At 36.1% G+C, this 23583-nt stretch overlaps 2 protein-coding genes and 1 long non-coding RNA gene across 3 annotated transcripts; 2 read left to right on the top strand and 1 right to left on the bottom strand.

Moving 5' to 3' along the window:
• Nucleotides 1-1764: 1764 nt before the first annotated feature.
• On the bottom strand, nucleotides 1765-4131 carry LOC141845518 (putative disease resistance RPP13-like protein 1). The gene has a single exon (XM_074733579.1). It carries the CDS (start codon nucleotides 4042-4044, stop codon nucleotides 2047-2049), a length of 1998 nt encoding a protein of 665 aa, XP_074589680.1. The 5' UTR covers nucleotides 4045-4131; the 3' UTR covers nucleotides 1765-2046.
• An 8573-nt stretch (nucleotides 4132-12704) lies between these two features.
• LOC141846972 (disease resistance protein RGA2-like) lies at nucleotides 12705-15050 on the top strand. The gene is made up of 2 exons (XM_074734986.1): nucleotides 12705-14730; nucleotides 14823-15050. The coding sequence occupies exon 1, from the start codon at nucleotides 12754-12756 to the stop codon at nucleotides 14680-14682; it is 1929 nt and encodes a 642-aa protein (XP_074591087.1). The 5' UTR covers nucleotides 12705-12753; the 3' UTR covers nucleotides 14683-14730; nucleotides 14823-15050.
• Nucleotides 15051-16032: 982 nt separating this feature from the next.
• LOC141813544 (uncharacterized) lies at nucleotides 16033-18099 on the top strand. Its single transcript, XR_012600399.1, has 4 exons — nucleotides 16033-16397; nucleotides 16479-16560; nucleotides 16972-17028; nucleotides 17968-18099. It is a non-coding gene; the product is annotated as an uncharacterized LOC141813544 (long non-coding RNA).
• Nucleotides 18100-23583: the final 5484 nt, after the last annotated feature.

Here is a 23583-nt window from a genome sequence, read left to right as displayed (position 1 = left end):
AAGTTTAATTTTTACGAGGGATTGTTGATATTTTTATTTATAAATTAAAAGTAAAAAAACAATCAATTTCAAATTTTACTTTAATAATTATTTATTTTTACATTTTTATTAGTTAAAGGATATAACAATGCAATCCTACTCTTTCTTTTTATTATATTTTATATTGTTGCCTACTTATTTATGGTATTTTATTTATTTACAAATAAGGGCCTAAACGTAATCTTTATTTTTATCAATTAAAAATAATTATCAAGTTCTTACATGGCTCGGCTTGTGATTGAGACGCTTAAGGCAAGTGAATCAATTAACATAAATTTTTTTATTTATTTTTAGAAGAGTATTATTGCATCTTATCAAATTTATATTTCTAAAGCCATTGCACTTTCATCCCATTTTATCATATATATTTTTTAAAAATCAATACATGTATTATATATAAAAAATATTTTTAAAATCTTTAAAAACATATGGGCACTTGATTGACTTTTAAACACTGTAAAGTCGTTAATATTCCTTTTTTAATTTCCAATATTTTAGATCCAGATTATCATATAAATTTAAATTAGTCTAATTTTATAAATAAATATTTTTCTATGTTTCTTAAACTCTCTAAAATCATTATATGCGTCCCTTATCAAATTTTAAATATTTTATATAATATAGTAATTTTAAATAAAGCTGCCATATGGATACACACTACTCTAAATTCATAAAGGAGCTCTTCTAATACTATGAAATCATTATATACATTTTAAAAAAAAAAAAATTAAACCTTTTAAGTCTGTTTGTCAATTTTGAACAAAACTTATTATATTGACCTAAACTATTATAAATTTACAAACAAGCACTATTATACGTTTCTCAACCCCCGTGAAGTTGTTATATGTCGTTATTTTCTAATTTGAAGAGATTAAGGAGCATATAATGATTTTGTGCAGAACTTATATGGTGGCAATTTAAATTGCTCTAATTTAACAAGTAATTCCTATGCGTTCCCTTGCCTACGAAATCGTTTTATATATTTCTTTTCTAATTTTGAACATTTTAAATTCATATAATAATTTTGGGTAAATTTACAAGACCTTAAACTACTCTAAATTCATAAATAATTTTATATGTTTGCTAGAGTCTTTAATGTTGTTATATGCATCCTTTTAAAATTTTAAATATTTTGGATTCTTATAATAGTTTTGATAAAATTGTATTCTTTGAACAATGTATAATTTATGTCTATATATGTATGTGTGCATGAAATCTAAAAGGACATAAAAGTAAAAATGCCTACAGAAGAATGATATTGTAAATTAAAAAAGATTGAAGATTACACAATATTTACTAGGAAATCAAGTCTGCATCTGGTGCCTTCAGGTCATAGCTGAGTTGATTACGATGAAGTAGAGTTGTAGATTCACCGAGACAATACCTTTCTTCGTCGTAGTCAATTATAATTTCTCAATTTTCCTCCTCATAGATAGTCGTATAAAAAAGTATGATGAAATGGTAACTCTATTTGGTGGAATTAAAGCATCCTAATATTATTTAATTTTATTTAAATAAATAAGTGAGAGTACAACTAGTCTATTGGCGTTCTTGATAATAGTTTAAAAATATATAAGAGAGTGGCGTTGCCCCTCCGGCGTGGTGCGACAAACTACTTAAGTATTCACGGTTTAAATTTCAACTAAATACGATAGATAAGATTGCTCAACTTTTCAAAACCAAAGCAAAAGGAAAAAAATACCAAACATATTCAGAAATATGATGTAGATAACGGATGAAACATTCATTCATAATAAACCCACATACCAAACTGAAGTACAAAGCAACAACAGAAGCAAAATAACTTGAGCTTATTTCTGAAACAACAGAGCAAACATTTCAGATCCTTGACACCAGAACTACTAAAATAAACTTGAAGTCTAAGCGATTGGTTTGGAGCAAGCAGCATCATCGATATGCGCGAACCTGGAGAAGTTAGGAAGGAGGCAAATTTGTCGGTAAGTTGGAAGCCGATCTTCTGGGACTACTTGCGCTAGAGGTTGCATCCTATTCTGAACCTGTTGCAGACTGCTGTCCCCTTCTCGATCCCCCTCTGTCTAAATTCCAGGCATCGCGCCGATGCTTCAGATCCGGCCATTGTAGAAGATTCAACGATTCGAGATACTGCGGCAACGGTTTTGTCTGAATACCTTGGAAGTCGAGGCAGCGAAGATAACTTAAACGACCAATAGCTACAAGTGACTTCAATGGAAACTCCTCTGGAAGCATCAACAACCGCAAGAACTTGCAATTTTTCAACACCGTTTCTAGCGAATCCATGAAGCTTGACCTGGGGGTGTCATCAGAGGGCATACTACCGTCGATCACAAGGCTGCGCAGCTGTTCCTTCTGAGCCAAAGCTTTAGAAACCCTGACGAAGTTGTTAGCGTTGCTAACATACACATGGCGAGCCTTCTGCGGGATTTTGATTTCCTGGTCTCCGGCTTCGTCCTCGACCCGGAAGAATTCACCATCACAGAGGAGGTCCGCGAGCTCGTGCAGCACGGCGTGGAACACAAACTGGCCGTGCTCCTTTCTCTTAGAATTCACGAAAAATGACTTGCTTGCGAGCTCATCGACAGGATTCCCGCCCTTGCCATCAGCAGAAATGAACCTTAAAGCCGTCCAAATTCGAATCAATTGATTCTGGTAGAAGCAATGCTTCTTGGGAAACAGAGCGCAAGCGAGATAGCATTGCTTCAGGCGCGCAGGCAGTTGCTCGAAAGAAAATCCCAGCACTGACACAATGTCGCCTTCTCTTCGTTCGACTACGCCCAACTTGTTCCGCGCAACTCGCCTCCAATGCTCCTCAGTTGGATCAGATCTTAATTCGAGGCCGATCGACACTGCTGCCAAGGGAGAGCCATCATATTTTTGAGCTATTTCTCTGCAAATACTTTTAAGTTGTTGATCTTTATCTTTGTCGCCAAATGCACATTTTTCGAATAGTTCAAAGTACTCTTGCTCCTCCAGGCCATCAAGATGTATCGTCTCTTTGGCTTTCGTCGACTTGGCTACACTTTCGAGTTGGGTGGTCACTATAATTCTACTCCCCTTACTGCCATGAGTAAATGGGGTGGTAAGGAGCTCCCAAGAAGTGTTGGAGTCCTCCCACACATCGTCCAATACGATCAAAATCTTTTTGTCCTTCATCCCTTTGGCAAGAGTGTTCTGGATCGGTTCCAAACTGGTGATGTTGTGAAGATCACTGGGCCGCTTGACGGAGGCGGACTCGATGATCTCGATCGTGAGCCGCTTCACGTCAAAATTGTTGCAGACGGTGACCCACGCTTGGAGATTAAAGTGACGGCGCACCTCCTCGTTGTTATAAGCAAATCGAGCAAGATCCGTCTTCCCGATGCCGCCGGATCCGACGACGCAGACAACAGAGAACTTGCAGAAGTCTGAAGTGGATCCGCCTCCCTCCTGGAGCAGCGCCTCCATCATCTTGTCTCGTTCGCTGGCGCGTCCGGTCGTCGTCGTCCTTCCCTTGTAAGGGGAGGTGGTCAGCCGCCAACTGGGGATGATCTCCTGCTGCTTCGTCCATCCAGATCCTTCCAGCTGTTCCACCACCTTGAGGAGCTCGAAGATGTCACTGACAAGGCCGTCGAAGGTTTTGGTGACCTCGTCCAACTGCTTCATGTCGTCCCCATTGAATTGGCGCGCTTGGATGATCCTGGAGACCAAGTTAGCGGACTTCCTCAGAGTCGACGACGTGCTGCTCTGCTTCTTGTGCTTCTCCAGTTGCTGGACCAACTCTTCGATCACGTCGTCAGCGGCGTAGATGGCATCCTTGAAGCTGGAGAACCAGTCTTTGATGCTCTGGCTTCCGATCTGCTTCTGGTCGAGTTGGGCGGCCGTGATTATCTTGTTGAGATTAAACTGCAGCTTCTTCAAATTTTGTTCGACGGCCTTGTCCTGCAGGTGCTGGTCGGCGGTCAACTTGGCCGCGCTAGCGTTGAGTAATGCCGCCAGCCAGCCTGCTACGGCGATCTCAGAACCCATCGGATCTTGTCGCTTCAAATCGAACTTGCGGAGGCAAAACACAGATTGATAGACCGAAGAACAGACAGATGAGATTATGAAACCAGAGTCCCCTGGCAAAGTAATTTTCGTATTTCACGTGGCATCGGCTCCTGAAATATTGATTATTTGAATCCGTGAACCCGATAACTCGCCTAACGGGACAAACAAGACTTCGTTGGTCGGCGGCCAGTTGCCACTCCGTGACGATTGACGTCGCATATTTTTCTCCTAGTTTACGAATAAGAAATTGGTCCGCTTCAATTAATGCTCTCATTAATTATCACACTTAATTTGATTGATTGATTGATTATTGACGACCTCGAAGTCTTTTAATATTGTAAATGGTCCCCGGAGCAATGGTGCAACGGTAGGACATCCGGGTTGTAACTCAGGGATCCGCGATTCGATCCCCAACTACGACGTATTTGCAGAAATTTTTCTCCAAATGGGGAACACAATCAAAGGATGCTGGGCATCTGGATTGGCTGCCGTTTGCGCTTCCCGATTTACCCTGGTGGTTGGTGGAAAAACTTCCGTGGGACCAGGCCGGCCACCCCCAGAGATGTGGCTACTGGAAATTTTTTTTTTTAATATTGTAAATAAGACCGACTGACGGTTTAAATTATATCATACGTCCTTGAACCCATGATGTAATATTAAATTTAATTATGATAAGATAGATTTATTAAAATGTATAAAAATGAAGTCAAGATAATACTGATCAATTATAATTTTTTCATTTACTTTTTTAATATAATTATAGACTAACTTATAATAGTAACCTTTATAGGTGAAATTAGACCTATTTAAGTCAATACAATAGTTTATAATAAAATTACTCTATAGTTCTAAATTGATTTATTTAAAAAAAAAAGAAAGATACATAAGAGGCACGTACTAAGGAAAAAATTAGAGGCCAATATAATGATTCCATAGAGGTAAGCAATCTATTAAAAAATGACTCTTTTGATATTCTATTATAAGGAACATTTTGAACCATTTAAGTTGCCTGACAACCTATGCAAATTGTCAAGTTAATGCTAATAACAAGCTTATGCCCAAGTGACTAGTTAGCTCATGAGCAAGTTACGATCGAGCTTGTTGTTTGGTAGTCGGCGAGCTTGTACGTACATAGTTAGGCTATAAACTTTAAGGTAGTTGATGGCCTTACCAGTAGGTTGCTAGGTCATGACAACTATGAGTTCATTAGCAAGCCACAAGCTCTCAAGTAACTAACGAGAGCTTGTGGCTAATGGGCTTGCAAACAGGTTATGAGCTCTCTAGTAACTAACGAGATTCTGAGCAAGTGATGAATTCACATGCATATGATTGTTGGGCACACAGGTAGGCGGCAAAAGCCAATGTTTGAGAGGATAGCACGAAGGAGGTTTAGATTTTCGATAAACATTTGCGAACAAGAATTGGAAGGAAAGAAAGTGCCTTCTTGCTTTTGGGTGACTCAAATGTCAGGCCAAAATTACTAATCCATGGGTGAATTTACAATTCAACGTTCACGTAATTCTAGTAATTAAACTATAAACAATGACTGGACTCCCCCTTTAATAATATATATGTTCTTGGGGACCATTTGCTTAATTAAAATAAGAAATGACTTTGACTGTAATTAATGCTCTCGTTAATCATTTGAGGGTTGGTAAACTTATTGACTATATTTAATGTTCTCGTTAATCATATGAGGCTTGGGTTGGTAAACTTATTGATTTATTAAAGACTGCCAAGTCTTTTAATATTGTAAATGGTACCATTAGTCTGGCAACGTTATTAAATGTGTGTTTGACCAAACTTATTGATTTATTAAAGACTGCCAAGTCTTTTAATATTGTAAATGGTACAGATTAGTCTGGCAACATAATTAAATGTGTGTTTGCCCTTAAGTTTTAGATTGTTCGAATTTCAAAGCAAAGTGGGTCATTTTTTTATTGCTAAATTACCCAACTCTTTAATAATTAACTAATAATAAAGAAAACACATTTTTTAATTATTGTTAAACATGGTGCACCATTTAAAACATATTAACTATTTTTATCCAAAAATTCTCTTATCCCAATATTATTGTTGAGTTCTGAATTTATTTATTTTTAGAATAAATATAAATGTACAAAGTCTTTTAATATCGTAAACGGGAGCGACTGGACCCGTAGCCTTCCTGACAGCATAATATTATCAAGGCATTTGCTTTTAACTTTTAAATTTCGAAAAAAACTAGTCAATGTTTGTTTTTTTTCCTCACTAAAATACCCAGATCTTTAATTGACTAACATTAAATATTAGAAAATACAAAAAGGTTACGTCATCCTAACCTACTCTATTTTTTAAAAAATAAGACATATACCAACTTCGTAAGGTTAAAAAAAAACACCGGTCATGTCCCCGGAGCAATGGTTTAACGGTAGGACATCCGGGTTGTGATCCAGGGATCCGCGATTCGATCCTTAGTTACAGCGTATTTGTAAAAATTTTCTTCCAAATGGGGAACGCAATCAAAGGATGCTGGGTATCGGGATTGACCGTCGTATGCGCTTCCCGATTTACCCTGGTGGTATGTGGAAAACTTCCGTGAGACCGGATCGACCACTCAGAGATTAAGTCCATAAGATTGATTGTGATTTTTATAAAAAAAAACGCTCGGCTGCGGGGCGACAGTGCTGCAGTTAAGACCCCGACGGATCTCAAGAATTTTGGATTAAAATTAAGTTGCAGTGTTCTAGAACACTGCAGTACTGATTTTCCTCTAATGGGCGATTGCGAGGAGGCACTTTCCTTCCACGGGCGATTGCGTGTGACGTGTTTTGCTATAGAAATCTTTGGCTATGTAAAGTTTTCAAATTATATGAATCGAAACTATTTACCTTTCTAGCTTACAAGATCCTAACATAACAATCAATTGATAGTTGGCCGTCAGACAATTGAGTTCCAACTCTGTTTGCTATTGTAGTGTCGGCAATTGATTAGTAGTCGAGCAGTTAAATCGGACAGTCGAGTTCCAACCCTTCTTTCTCACCTCAAACTCCAAATTTGAAATTTAGGAGTCAATAATCGATTGCTACTTCCTCACAATTGATTTCTTCATCTGTTTCAGCATTTCTAAAATTGGATTTTCGTTTTGTTTAATATCCAATTGACCTCAACCTATTAAGACTTTCTTTACTCAACATTCGATCAACTTTAACCTACCGAGGTTTCTTATTACTTAACATTCGATCAATCTTAACCTTTCGGGATTTCTCCGTTGTTTAGTGTCTGATCACTCTTGACTTATTAGGACTTCATTCATGTGCTAAGTATCTAATCCTTCATGATCCACTTAGATTTCACTTTTCATACCAAGTATCTAGTTCTCCATTACCCATTTGAACTTCACTTCTCATGTCAAATGTTCAGTATTCTATGACCCATTTGGATTTACTTCTTATACCATATGTTCGATCAGGTGATTGGTTAACTATAACCCATTTAAACTTCTGATCACTAAGTGTCTGATCAATCATGATCCACTTAGATTTTTTTCCTGACCTTTAGTTGAAATTTTGACCGCTAAGTATTTAAGGCTCTATTATCCACTTGAACTTTTCTCTTGTGAATCCCAAACTAGACTTCCGACTGTTAAATGTTCGGTCCTTTATCACCTATTTAAATTTTTCTCTTATCAATTTTTTATTGGACTTCCGACTACCAAGTATCCAATCAACTATGATTCACTTACACTCAATTTGGATGGGGTGAGGGAAGGTTCATTAACGGAAAGGGAAGGAAGGGGAAGGGAGGGAAAGGAAGGGGAAGAGAAGTATTTATATTTTTCTTGTTTGGGAGGAAAGGAAGGTTCATTAACGTAACATGTGCTATCTTTTTTGGGAGGAAGGGGAAGGAAATGAAGGTTAAATATATAAAATTACAAAAATATCCTTATAATCTACAATAATTTAGAAATAATTGTTCGTTAGTTATTTTATTTTATCTAATACCTTATAACTATTCATTCAATGAGTTCGTCAATCGAAATTATAAACTAAATATATAAAATTACAAAAATATATTTATTTTTTAAAATAAATCTATACGTGAAAAAATATATATAGCTCGTAAGATTAACAAAAATCAATATTTACAACTTAAATAAATAAAAAATTTAAAAAATAATAAGTAGATATATAAAAAATATACGAAATATATTTTGGTACGATAAAAGATAAATCAATATTTTTATAAAAATTTACTGATGTAAAAATTTGCGACGAAGGTCGACATTGAGGAATGCGAGTGATGAGATCCTGTGAGCGTTATGTGACGAGGAGCAACGGTACAAAAATCTAATAGATAGGTTATTTTAATAATTAATATTTTAATATAAGGGTAAAATTGGAATAAATATGTTTTAACATTTCCTTCCCCTTCCTTACACCCCAAATCGGAGTGTAAGGAATTATGCATATTTATGAGCATGCAAGGGGAAAGCTTCCCCTTCCTTCCCCTTCTCTCCCCTTCCCTCACTTCTTTACAAACAAGGTTACAAATTCCCTTCCCCTTATTTACCCTTCCTTCCCCTTCCCTCACCTCCTCCCAAACAAGCCCTTAAACATCTCCACCATCAAATATTTCATCAATCTTGACTTACTTGACTCTTTGTTTGATCAATTAACATATTGATTACAATTAGAATTTGATTAACTGCCAATTAGATGTGAATTACGCCAATAGCGGTTTGGGAAAAATTACTAACTACTCAAACTATTCTAAATTCACAAATAAGCATTTTAGTCCGTCTCCTCAACCCAATAAAGTGATCATACGTATTCTTTTTTAATTTTGACCAATTTAAATTCATGACAAAACTTAAACTATATTTTTAATTGAATTCTATTGAATTGTTATATACATTTTTTTTCAATTTTGACAAATTTAAATTTATATATTAGTTTTAGACAAAATTGTACATAAATCTAAATTTAAATTAGTCTAAATTTACAAATAAGCACGTCAAAGAATTCCCTAAACCTTTGTAGTAACTATATACCTTTTGCAATTTTGATAAATTTAGATCCATATAGCTATTTTGGGCAAAATTGCTACATAAACATAAATTTCACTAAGTTTATCCGCTGATATGCTTTCATAAACTCTTTGTTCCCTAAACTCTTTCATTAGTATATGCTTTCCTAGTCTAATTTTCATGTGTTTTAGATGTAGAACTATGTTTGCACCTTTACAATCCAACAATCCCCCCTCAAACAAAGGACCACAGACCTTCCCTCAAACGGAAAGCCTTCGTTTGATGTCTAAATCCTCGATCCACCAGGACTTTCTGTCCCTCGGTCCACCTGACCTACTAGTACCGATGGAATCAAAATATCTCCACAATGACATGATATTGTCCACTTTGGGCCTAAGCCCTCATAGTTTTGTTCTTGGACTCTCCCCAAAAGGTCTCATACCAATGGAGATATCTTTCATCCTTTTAAACTCATGATCTTTTCCATGTGTTTTACATATGTGACTATGTTTGCACCCTTGCAACCCAACACGCCTCTCACAGGTGTGCATGGCCAAGAGCATTTTTAGTTCTTCATTTTCGTGCTTCCCTCTCCTGTTGCGGCTTGACTTGAGCATCAGAGCGATTGAGCCAGGACACCCCTGACCTTCGTCTCTTCTCCTTGCAGCTCAGCGCTCAATAGTACGTCAGAACTTGGTGTCCTCCTCCTCAGCTGGTTGTGGGTACCACTTTGGTGAGTCAACATACCAGTCAGTGTCTGGTGACTCATCTGAAGGCAATCTCGAGCAAGAATAAAGTTTATATAACTTCAGCAAAAAGGTAAAATCCGTCACTCCAGTATAGTTCATATAACTTCAGCAAAAGGTGGAATCTATCACTCCAGTGGTATCATACGATCGGCCCATGACCATTGTGAGAAAATAAATTGAAAAACTATAGTTGGCTATGACGAAGGAGGAAGCAGAGTTCATATAACAATTTTAGGTAAAGTTGTTATATAGCTTAAAACTATTTTAAATTCGGAAGCAAATACTCGTATGTGTTCATTAAACCTTATAAAGTCATTATATATGTTTCTTTTTCAATTTTAAATATTTAATTTTAAGCAAAACTATTATGTGAATTTAAATTATACTAAATTCATTTTTACTAATTTAGTTTATACCAAGCTATTAGTCTAAATTCAAAAAAAATAAACTCTCTGTGTCCTTTAAATCATATAGGGTTGCTAGATGTACTCTTTTTCAATTTGACCATTTTTTAATCGGGCATTTAATTCTTGGAACGGATTAATCTTGGATAGACAACCACCAAGTAAATCTGAAATTGTTTACGATTATCTATCTGGAGCGCTCAACATCCTAAGTTTGTCATCCCATTGAAAGAAGATATTCTACAGTGTGTCATAATTGAAATCAAACTTTAGATGTCTGATTAACAGTTGGAATATCTGACTATCTGATTGTTGCATCAAAGTTCTTGGGGCAATTTGTTTTTGACCAATTTAGATCTGCATAAATGGGTACATTCATTCAAATTAATCTAAGTTTATAAATAAACATTTTTATGTGTGATAGTAAGCGATCAAATGAGTTAACCATGAAGCGAGGGTTCTCTCGATGCTCGAAAACTCATGTAGTTAGGTCATTGGGCCGTGGACATCTACACTTCTTGAATTTATCTTAATAGTCTATAGAAAAATTCTATAAGATCGAGTTGATCATCAAAATTTTTTTAATATAGATAAATCCTATTGTTCTTATGAACTGGTTAATCTTTGAGGTGGATGATTCAGTCACAAGCATTAGAAAATGTTCAGTATGAGATTTAAACTCTCATTGTATATGAAAATCAACTTTATCTCTTATCACCCACTGCAGTATATTCCTGAAGACTACTTATGTTTTTTTAGTTGGCATTGGATATCTAATTTATTGGATATCTAATTTACGTCAATTAATCATAAAGATGATCCATTTAATCCTATAAAAAATTTTCAGATAAATAAAAAAATACTCATGATGACCTATTTAGATAATTTATTTTCTCTAATTTACTAATCCATGGGTGAATTTACAATTCAACGTTCGCGTTATTCTAGTAATTGAACTATAAACAAGGACTGGACTCCCCCTTTAATAATATATATGTTCTTGGGGACCATTTGCTTAATTAAAATAAGAAATGACTTTGACTGTAATTAATGCTCTCGTTAATCATTTGAGGGTTGGTAAACTTATTGACTATATTTAATGTTCTCGTTAATCATATGAGGCTTGGGTTGGTAAACTTATTGATTTATTAAAGACTGCCAAGTCTTTTAATATTGTAAATGGTACGTACCGATTAGTCTGACAACATTATTAAATGTGTGTTTGCCCTTAAGTTTTAGGTTGTTCAAATTTCGAAGCAAAGTCGGTCATTTTTTTCTTGCTAAATTACCCAACTCTTTAATAATTAACTAATAAAAAAGAAAAAACATTTTTTTATTATTGTTAAACATGGTGCGCCATTTAAAAAATATTAACTATTTTTATCTAAAAATTCCCTTATTTCAATATTATTGTAGTAGTTATTATAATAATTATTATAATATAAAATAAAATTATTTTAATTTTATCAAAATTATTATATTAACTTATTTTTTTATCAAATTAATTAAAATTACTTCCATTTAATCAAAATCATTCTAACTTATCTAAATCATTTCAATAACATTGTAATAATTATAGGATCATAATTGTTACATGTGTAATAAATATAATTATAACAGTTATATAACAGGAAGTGAAGTGAAGTTGATTAAAATTAATTTCTATATATTGTAACTAAAATGGGTTGAAATGAACTATTAAATATATATAAATTGTATTTCAAATTTATTGGATAAGGTGAATTAAGTTTCAGCCTTTCAGGACACTTGAATTATTAAAAATAATAAAATAAAATAAGAGTATTTTTAGGATAAATATAAATGAGATATTCTTGTGATTTTTTTTCTAAATGAAATGTCCTTTTTAAAATAATAATCATAAGATAAAATTTTATTTTAAAGATTAATTGTGAGTGTACATAAGTTATGTTTCACATAAAAATAAATAAATACATTTTTTATATTTTTGTCAAATAATAATAAATATTCAAAATAAGTAAAAATATATATCTTTAAAAAAATGATAAATCCTAGTCAGTCTCATGGACTCAATCCTGGGGATGGCTGATCCGATCCCACGAAAGTTTCCCACCAACCACCAGGATAAATCGGGAAGCGCATACGGCGGCCAATCCAGATGCCCAGTATCCTTTGATTGCGTTCCCCATTTGGAAGAAAAGTCTTACAAATACGCCGTAGTTGGGGATCGAACCACGGATTCTTGGATCATAATCCGGATATCCTACCGTTGCACCATTGCCCGGGGGACAAAAATATATATCTTTAGATTCAAAGGAGCAGTGGGTCAATTACGCTTTTTATTTTTCCGTGTCACAAATTCACTGAGCTAGTCTTTTTTTTTTTTTTTTTTTGTGGTGTTGTTGAAAATGTGTTCAAGTCATAGGATTCCCCCTTCGTTCCTGATAAAACAAATATGCGCTGTTACCTTATGATCACTTCCCTCTGTAACCTGCCTCGCTCTCATCACCTGCTCTGGAGTGCTGAGAAGAGAGACGAGGTAGTGGCAATGGATCCTCATATAATCGTTCTAACGGTCGTTGGATGGATTGTGCCGGCACTCGTTACTCTGGCGATCAACAAAACCCTGAATAATCCTCCCAAAGATGACAAAGCTCAGAAACTAGACGAAGAAATTGAGAAAAAGAAGAGAATACTCGCCCAACTTGACGAGGGGATCACGAGCAACCAGATCGTCAAGCATGGGTTGTGGGGCGTTAAAAATGTCATCAGTGGCGCAAAGGAAGCGATCGAGAACTACCAGAAGCACGATGGACGACGTAGAAATGTATTTTTCTGCAAACCTGATGGAAGAACCAACAGGTTGGAAGAGGCTCTCGATATGCTCCGCCAAACCGATGTGGATATCAGAGCAGTGGCGGTGGCTCGGCAACAAGACGAGGAGTACAAATTCCGGCGTACGACCGGTGAAAGGATGCATTCCGTAAAGTTGAGAGGACGAGACGCCGAAACAAGGAGGTTGCTGAATTGGTTGGAGAAGTCTCAGAGATCTTCTAGTTCAGATAGCAAAAAGTTCTCTATTCTGTCTATCGTCGGTCCGGGTGGCATCGGCAAGACGGAGCTCGCTCGGGAAGCCTACAACGCCAGAGCCGGCTTCGGCATCAAGGCATGGGTCTCTGTGTGCGAGAATTGTGACGTGAAGAAGCTGACCATTGAAATCATGGACTCCGCCGATATCAAACTACCGCCGGGCCTTCACAGCATCAACAGCCCGGAGCAGATCCGAAGCATATTTACCAAGAGGATCAAAGGCCAGAGAGTTCTGGTCGTCTTCGATGACGTGTGGGAGGGGTTCAGCACCCCTTGGGAGGAGCTTTACAATTCGCTTAGTCATGGAAAGCAAGGGAGCAGAGTCATAGTCACAACCCAGCTTGAGAGGGTAGCAAAGCTAATCGGATCGGACGAGACGATTAATCTTGATCCCCTCGAGCATCAGGAGTACCGGAAAGTGTTTGAAGAATGCGCATTCGGTAACCAAAATCCCAACAAGTATCCGCAGTTGCAGCGGTTAGGCCAGGCAATAGCGGCCAAGTTTGAGGGCTCTCCCTTGGCAGCTGTGGAGATCGGAAGTAGATTGGCGTCTGATTTAACAGAACAACACTGGGAGACGATAGCCGGCAGTCGGTTCGGCGTAGTCCAACGCGAGAGAGGCGACATCATATCGGCGCTAGAATTCTGCTACGAGCAACTGCCTACACGCTTGAAGCAATGCTACCTTTCTTGTGCTTTGTTTCCGAAAAATTACAGCTTTGACAAGGACCAGCTGCTTCGGCTGTGGGTGGCCCTGGGCGTCGCTCCTTCTCTTGCCGATGAAGAAATCAGAAGCCTAATTGAAGATCTTGCAAGTAGATCATTTTTCGTCAATGCAGAAAGAAAGAAGGACAAGTTTATGATCCACCCTGTGCTTCATGAGCTCGCAGACATGATTTCCGATGGTGAGTTTTTCAGACTCGAGGAAGAAACAGAAGAAATAAAGATACCAGAAAAAGCTCGCCATGTGTATATCAAAGCGGACATTTTGGTGAAGGTTTGTAAAGGTTTAGGAGAGAAGGAAAACTTATGCAGCCTTGTAATCGATGGTGGTCTATCCTCTGGCACCCGCAATTCTCAGTCGGATTTTTACAAACCTCTAGACAAAGTGTTGGATGATCTGAAAGGCTTACAAGTGTTGATACTCGCTGAGCTTCCAGGGAAAGGATCACTGAGATCGATTAAGACATTAAGCGATCTCAAGTACCTTGAGATTCCCCAGATCGAGAACAGAAGGCTGCCTATGACATTCCTGAAACGCTATCACCGAAAGCCGGTGAATGTGAACCAGGTCCCCAGGGATTTGTTCATCAAGCGCGAGGGCATGGACACCTCGACAACCAGCCACGGCTTGAGGAGGAGCGAACGACTACTAGCGCGAGGTTAACGGAATGGCCAGCCGCTGAGGGATCAGTGAAGACCAAATCCATTCAAGGTATGGCTTCTCAAATCTCATGCATCCGACTTTTTCATGGTGGTTAATTAGCGGTTAAGGGACATAAACCTCTTATTAATCTGTTCTATCAGGTTCTCCAAAGCTTAGTTCTGCTGAAATTAAAATGGAAGTTATTGCGAGATGCTGTGTTTAGCTTGCTGCCAGTTTGACAACGTTCTGCTATTAGTCTTTCTTTGTAGTCTGCAAAATAAAAGGTTGTTTGTGGTTCAGAAATAAGGTTCTTGTTTATTTAATTGCACTTTTGGTTCTGTGTGACATCTAAGATTATATGAATGGAGATCTCTTGAATTATCAACTTATGGAGATTGTTTGTGTGCTTATTTTTCCTCCAAATGGGGAACGCAATCAAAGGATGCTGGGCATCTGGATTGGCCGCCGTTTGCGCTTCCCGATTTACCCTGGTGGTCGGTGGAAAACTTGGACCGGCCATCCCAGAGATGTGGCTACTGAGATTATCATCTTTTGTGTGCTTATTTAGTATATATATGTTGCTAAAAATTTTCCAATTAAATAGATAGTTCTAATAAATTTGGGTTCAGTCAATCAACTCGCAACTGGTAGGATGTCTATCACCTTTACATTCTAACACTCTTTTGAATATTAGATATTTTAAATAGTTTCGATACCATCATCACCAACTTAATATTATTGATTATCGACTTCATATCGTCAATCGTCGAATCAATCCATCTGCAAAAGGTTGGAACCGCCAACCTAGCGGCCCCCCCACCCCGGCCCCACAAGTATGAGGGGGAGTAAATCACGGTGAATGCGGGACTGGCCAGAGCGTGGTGGTCGAGGGAATTGGAAACATGGCACAGATTGATGTTATCGCAAATGCAACCATGAGCCCTCGAACCGCACACCTTCATCTGCAAGCATCTGCGCCCTGACCAGCTGACCCCGCCCGTGGGGGCAATCGTCGAATCAATCCAACATGCCCCTTTGGGCGAGAGACAGAGAGAGATCAAGGTGATCGCACAAAATCTTTATTTTCTTTATTTATTGGTTTTATACGTTGAGCACTGCTGCAAAGATGACAAAGTTAAGAAACTAGAGGAAGAAATTGAGAAAAATAACAGAATAATCAGCCAACTTGACAAGAGTGTAAAATACGCTGAAAAAAAAAAAAAAGGGTTAATGAATTTCAGGTTTAAAAACCCGAAACCCATTAGGAATCCATATCCCCTACGGCGTTACTTCTTCCGCTCGGAAACGCTCAAGCGTTTCTTCCCCTTCGCCGAAACCGACACAACGCTCCTCTTCCGTTTCTTCTTCTTCTTCGCTGCCGCGGCCTCTCCTCCCCTTCTTCACTTCGTCGCTTGCAGCCAGGGAAGGAACAGACTTCTCCCTCTTCCTCTCTCTGTGAACCCTAGCCATAAACTGCTGCCGCCGTCCGATGCCACTCCGCCGCTGTCTTCAGCCGTCCGGGTGCCGTCGCGTGGAGAAGGAGCCGACAATGCCTTCTCCTCCCTCTCCTCTTTCCCTTCTTCCTTCTTCGGCGATTTTCCTTCCAGCCGCGACAAAGGAGCAGGGGCGAGATCGAAGTTTTCTCCTTCCCCCTGTTCTGGTGACGTTGGATTAACAACTAAGTCGCCGTGTTGCTATCGTTGTGCTCGGGATCTCGCTGTTCGTAAACCAGAGAGGTGAGGTCCTGTTTCCATTTGGGTTGCTATTACTGGGTTAGAACAGATCTGAATTTGATGAGGCTACAAGATTTGGAACAGGTCTGATCTGTTGGGGCAGCAAACGACGAGTAGCAATAGGAAAACCCAGCATATGGGTTGGTTTAGGGCAAACGACTTTGAGGTAAAAATCGCTATGATTATTCTTATTGAACTTGGATTACTGATGTTTATTATTTCGAGTTGGACAATGAAGTGTGTAAATTATAGCTACGAATTCAGTATTCTGTTGTGAGTACCATTTGCTTAGAAGTGTGTTAAAAAGTTAGCTGTTTTAATGAAAACCGTTTGATGTCCATTTAGATTGGATGAAGTGCAGTAATCCCAATTCTTTGATAGAACATGATCATGGGGATGCATTTCCCTATGGAGAGATGATATGGGTTGGGATGAATCCTAATTGATTTAGGTTAATTCTTGATTCAGTTAGGTTAACTTGGATGGGGTTAAACAATCTTAATAATCGACTAGGATTTTATTTGATGGAAGATTTATATGTCAGTGTAATTAGAAATGTGATTTATTCTAATTACAGGACATTAAACCGGACTTCTAGACGGAGTTTTCCTTTCGACACGGACTACTACTGAAGGCGGGTATCTTGTCTTATCTTTTTAGATAAGTTATTTGACATGTATAGTTTTGCTATAGCTAGTAGTAATGTTATTTATGCTTTTATATATGCCTTGGTATATCACTACTTGCTTATACATGTTATATACCATTTTTACCTGATACCTGTTTAGTTCCTTAGCATGTTGATACTTGCATGTGTATATGGATTCATCATAGTAGTGATATACCGTTCTTTATTGGGCATTGTCTATTCACTAGATATACCTTGTATGCATTAGCGTCATGCACCATCCTTGCATGATTGCATGCTGGCGGTCGTCGACTCCTTTGTAGTTGAGTCCGTCGTCAGTTACATGGTCTGCACACGCTGCCACTCATGGGTTAGTGGTACATCAGGAGGGTGTGTGCAGTTGCTCTGTCATGCTCCGCTCGGCCGCTCAGGGGTAGTGGTTCCGCAGCGTGGTAGCATACAGGGATCCCTCCTTCGCATCGTGACACGAGGAGATGAGAGCTTTGCTCCCCCATATTACTTGGGGCAGGAGGATAGGTGTACTCCGACAACATCCTGTCCACTCGGTCACTCAGGAGCAGTGATGGCAGAGTGCACAGTTGTCACAGCCCTACCCACTCGACCTCACCATCGTGGTGACAGTGGCTGACTGGCGTCAGGGGTGACCATGTCATTGCATCATGTGCATACTGCATGGATTGCATTTATGCTTGCTGCATTTTGGTTGTTGCATTTGTTTGACATGCACATACAGGATACCTGATGCATTTTGGTAGGAGATTCTGGTATGTACAGCTCTCTCATTCTTCCAGTTTTGCATTTCTTACTATCCTTTCAGGAGACTGTACTGTTATGACTATTACTGCTAGGGATAGTTTACTATACATGTCTATTGGATATTCACTGGGTTCTTTGAACTCACCCCGTTGATTACATTCTTTTCAGGTCGATGTCAGTCTGGAGCTGCGCTGCTAGTCCCCTATCGAGATGATGTCGTCTCTTTGGTTTTGGTTTTATTATGTTATCGATAGATATGTTTCAGAACTTGATCTGTCTTATGGATTTTCCATATATATGTTTCGGTTTGTGGTATGCATGCTATAGTATAATAGTTGTGGTTATTATTTCAGTTTTAGTACTTGTGATTTTGTTTTATTATGTTTATGGATAGTAGCCGTGTAGGCGTATTTGTGGCCTTGTAGGCCTTCTTGTTATATATGTGTATATAGGGAATTGCAATTGTTACAGGGGAGATGTTGTCGGAATTTTCGGTCAGCTATCTCCCGGGGCGTGACAAGGAGATCGCCAAGCATTGGTTGTGGGACGTCAAAAATGTCGTCAGTGGCGCAACAGAAGACATCGAGGAGACTACCAGAAGCACGATGGACGACGTATAAAAGTACTTTTCTGTAAACCTGGTGGAAGAACCAACAGGTTGGAAGAGGCTTTCGATATGCTCCGCCAAACCGACGTCGATATCAGAGCAGTGGAGGTGGCTCGGCAGCAAGACGAGGAGTACAAATTCCGGCCTACGACAGGTGAAAGGAAGTGAAGAAAATAAAATAAGAATAAAAGATAAAGGAATAAAGAAAGAGTTGAAAATAATATTTTTAGATGATATTATTGTTGAAGTCCGGGCTTATTTATTTATATAAGTTGTCTAAATAATAATAAAAAAAATTAAATATGTCATACAATCATGATAATTATAATCATAGAAATAAATATAGTAAATATGAGCATATTATCTGTTGCTATCGATTCGTATCGATCTTCTATAAAAAGGTAGGAAATTCGTCACTTCAGTAGTTCTACACGATCGATTCTACGACCATATATGAGGAGATAAATCGAGAAACTACAGTTGACCATGACGGAAAAAGGGTATTGCCCGGCTTCACCTTCGTACGATCTTGATTCTATGTCAAATATAGTAGATTTCGATTGATTAAAATCAATTCAAAATTATTATCCATTATTTTTTCGATTGATCCGAAGATTTATTTTAAATTTGAGGATGAGTTATTTTACAACAGGAGGATCCCAAAATTTTATCTATCTTTAGAGTCATTTTTCTTTTTTGCATTTTAAAATTTTAAGTCGATTTAAGATTTTTAGAAATTTTAAGATTTCGTTAAAAAATTTTCCTTTTTATTATGATTTTTTCTTTTGCACTTAAAGTTTTAGGTTATTTAAATAATTGTTTAATTAATGTCAGTTAGTTGTTGATGAATAATATTTTCGATCGTACTATTTTATTCCCTTTTTCCCCATGAAATCTTAGTATTTTTCAAAATTAACATATTTTACAAGATTATTTCTATCGTTCGTACGTAGTTGAACCAGTGAAATTAATACTGCCTGTAGGATAATCAATATTCTGTCCGACATCAAATCACTAGAAGATAATGAATAGCGATTTGATTCTTTTGTCAATTATCAATCATCGATTGACGATCAGTTATAGCAAGTTACGATTTCATAGTTGTTATAACGTGAATGTTAGATAAGTTTTGAGAGGTCATAATTTTTGATTCGGATTGAACCACAAGACGCACAATTATCAAATCGAAGGTCGTTTAAAAATTTACATTTGTTACCGAGTGTAACCCATAACGATTTAATTTTAGGCCCAATAAATATCGTTTAAAGTCTTTTCAGAAGCTCCGAAGAATTTTAATCCTATTTATTAATTAAGGTTATTTTTCATATTGTAGCAGCTACATATGAAATTGTAGTTGGTACAATTACAAACTATAACTATATATTGTAGTTGTAGCAGCTACGAAATGGTAGCTGCTATAATATATGTAACAACTACAATTTTGTAAATTGTAATTATTACAATGTGTCTGATTGATTCAAGATTTAGGTGGGAGAGATATCAGCGGGATCATAGTGGAAAAAATACTGAAGAATAATTTTATCCTTCAAAATATTATGACTCTACATTCTACACAATTTTAGAAGGTTATTAATGGGCCACATACACGGTACATTGGATGGGGCCGAGACATGTTTTGGGGCCATGGTCCTCAATTAAAGACCCCTTGCTTGGGTTGATTATTTTGTAGGGGAAAACAATTGAGAGAAATTTTTTAAAGGAAAAAAGGAATATAATGAAGGTAGGTTTATTTCCTTTTATTTTAGAATCGAGAAAGCTTATCTCTTTCCCTTTAATTCTCTTCACTATGAGCCACTTAACAATCGAATTAATCATGACAAACAGAATCGACCGATTAATTTCAAAGAAGGCTGAGGAATGAAATCAAGAAAGTCCAAGTCCTGTCTCCACTTATGCAACCAATATATGTTAGTTCTTACTCTTGAATCTTGATAGCACAAGTGTTCATACTAACAACCTAAGAAGGACCTCGGGTCCATTTTTAAAGTGTCATCAGTACCATCATTTTTCAACTGCCATTTGCTTGCTTAATTATGATTTTATATATAGAATATCATATCCTTACTGCATGGAGATGTCCCCCACCTATGGAACAGACAACCTGAATCGACTTCTTCCTAATAGTTATTCATTAAACTATATATATATCTGTGGCCTTTTATACAGCGTTCGTCCTTTTAAATTTCTTTTGCAGAATTTGGTTGCCTACTTATTTGTCTGTGTCTTTTGTTCTCTTCCCCATGCTGGCTGCTGCACCACCCAGGCGACCTTGACGCCTGCTACACGAACCACATGTCCTTGCTTCCTTGGTGTCAAAAAGTTCGTTTGAAGTTCTCGATCAAAACACACGTTCCTCCACTCTCACTTTCTGCAAGCTCGCGACGGTCTCTCTCTCACACACACACACAAGCGCGCATGCGTTGCATGGCCGACCTCTCAGTGTTGATTGCACGAGGACAAGACATGGGACCAGTTCTTCACGCCCACAGTGTAGTAGGACATGAGGGTAGGTGGTAGGTTTCATTCACGCCTACAAAGTAGGTTATCATTGTGAGTTCATGCCCTCAAAGAAAAGATGAATAATATATTAGATCAAGTTCCCTTGCAACTGCAAATTAAGGAGTTCTGTCCTGATCATTGGAATTCAAAGCAGAAAGCTAGCCACTTGTTGTACGTTTAAGTTAATTACCTTGTGTTCAGAAAGTGCATTAGAGGAGAATTATAATTAATAAAGGGCAGAATTCCAATCCCTTCATGCAAAAGTGTTCTTGCTTTCCTGGTCGGAAATGAAAGCAGAAAAGACTTACTTTTGTAAAATTACCTTGTGTTCAGAAAGTGCGTTAGACAAGAATAATTTATATAAGGAATAATTCTTAGGACCTTTTATTTTGAATCAATATTAATGAAGGGAATGAAGGGCTGTTTTTTATGAATGAACACCTTTAAATTTATTAAGATTTATCATCTTTCCATAAAAAAATAATATCGTCCACGTAAGCAATTTAACGTGCACCAGCTAAAAAAAATATTAAACAATTATAAGAAAGTGCTGCATAATTTTTTTTTTTTAAAAAATAAAGGATAAGCAAGTGCTATACATTCTTTAATAATTTTTTAAAACTACTCCATCATTTTATAAATTTTAAAATATTTTTATAAAATATAAATTTAAAATAATATCATAATATATATATATATATTTATTTATTTATTTAAAAAGTAACATAAAGTAAAATGATATAGATTCCTTCATAATTCTTTTAAAATGCCAAAAAATTTTTAAAAAATATTAAAATCGTAACATTCTGAAAAGTCAAATCAAAGTCATAAAGATTGAAGTGATATAAATGCTGCAGTAAGTTTAGGAAAAAATTTTGTACCTTTAGCATTTTTTTGTCACCAAGGTAAAAGTGCAATGATTTAGTCAGGCTTAGAAAGGTAAATTCGATAAAGAAAAAAAAATGAGATACCTTTTTATGATAAATTAGGGAAATTCCTTTGATGATTTTAAAAAAAATACACCTTCTGATTTTTGCATATAACATAAAGTATTAAGATTTTTTTTAATCATCAAAAGAACATCTTCTTTTAAAATTAAAGGGCACCACAACCAAATTGTTCTTCCATAAATACCCTCAAATTTAAATGAACTACCATTTATCACCTAAAAAATTAGGTCTGCTTAATCAATATAACACGCACATTTAAAAAGTATAAATTTTTAAAAGTTATCAATGTTATTTTAAATTTTTGTGTAAGTTTAAGAGCAAATATATTACCATTTTCCAAAATTTTAAAAATGAAATGGAATAAAAAAATATGACGCGCCTTAGGTCAAAATTATTGATGTAGTAATTAATATTAGTTAAAATTGTTATATCCATTTAGTATTTTTGGTGAAAACTTCTACATTTTCAGCCATTTAATTATTTTAAAAGCATAATCGATTTTAATAGCCTTATAATAACTTTATCCAAAATTGCTAAGCATTTTGAGTCTTTTAATCACTTTAAAAGTATAAGAAACTCCAGTGACCTCATATAGTGTTTTTATATATTTAGATTTAAAATTCAAAATTTAAAGATAAAATAATCATGTGGCCCAAATTGTAACATGATGATTCCAATGACCTCATTTAGGCATTTTAAAGCATGAAAAAATTAACTAAAAAATAAATATATAACATTTTTTTGCCTTGTCGTATGATTATTTTAAATTCCATCGATTCTTTTGAAATTGTGGCATGGGTAGATTCTAATAATTTCCTAGAGTGTATCTAGCATTTCAAATTTAAAATTTGAAAAAAAAAATGATTATATAACAATTTTAATCATAACTATTAACATTTTTAATTAAAATTTTATATGCTTATTTTTTCTTCAAAATTTAAATCTAAACTAATAAATGCATTTTAGGAGACAAGTTGGAGTTTTTCAAAATGACCAAATGATTTAAAATAATTATGCACAATTCTATTTTACTTTTTTTTTTAAAAAAACAACATTCTCGTAAACTTATCTTTTTATATTTTAGTTATTATTTTAAAGAAATACATATCGTGTGATATTTTTTAATATATAATTTTAAAAAATTATATTTTTGATAGATACATAAATTTTAAATATTTTTAAACATACATTAATATAATAATTTTAATCAAAATACTGAATTTTAGTGGATTTGACGATAATATTTTTAAAAAATGTTGATTTGTTTGCAGCAAGCAAACAGTGATTAGTGATACGTGCCATTTCTGAACAGTACTGCTGGATACTGATGCCCACCTCTTCTGAACACTGAGTTTACTCACTGTGCTTTCTGAACAGTGAGTTTAATTACTGTGCTTTCTGGACACTGATGAGTTTAATTACTGTTTTGTTTGCATGCCACTGCTACTAATGCCCTTCTCTTGTGTTCATGTCATTGTGCTGTGTTTAAGGAAGTCTATATATTATCATCAATTATCATTGTTTTTATTCAGATATTCAATTTTTATCTGAAATTAATTTTAAAAATGATTGATTCGAAATAGTTATTACAAAAATTTTAAAATATTTTTGATAAGTTAAAATGATTTTAACTAAATTGATAAAAAAAAAATTAATATAATAATACTATATCGTATAGTAATTTTGATTAGAGTGAAAAGTCGGATT

Source organism: Curcuma longa, chromosome 1 (assembly GCF_044706935.1).
Source record: "Curcuma longa cultivar G26 ecotype Majalengka, Jawa Barat chromosome 1, ITB_CL_G26_1.1, whole genome shotgun sequence".
NCBI classification, from domain to species: Eukaryota; Viridiplantae; Streptophyta; class Magnoliopsida; order Zingiberales; family Zingiberaceae; genus Curcuma; species Curcuma longa.
Note: the sequence above shows the minus strand (reverse complement) of the source record. Positions and strands in the feature narration are given on the sequence as shown.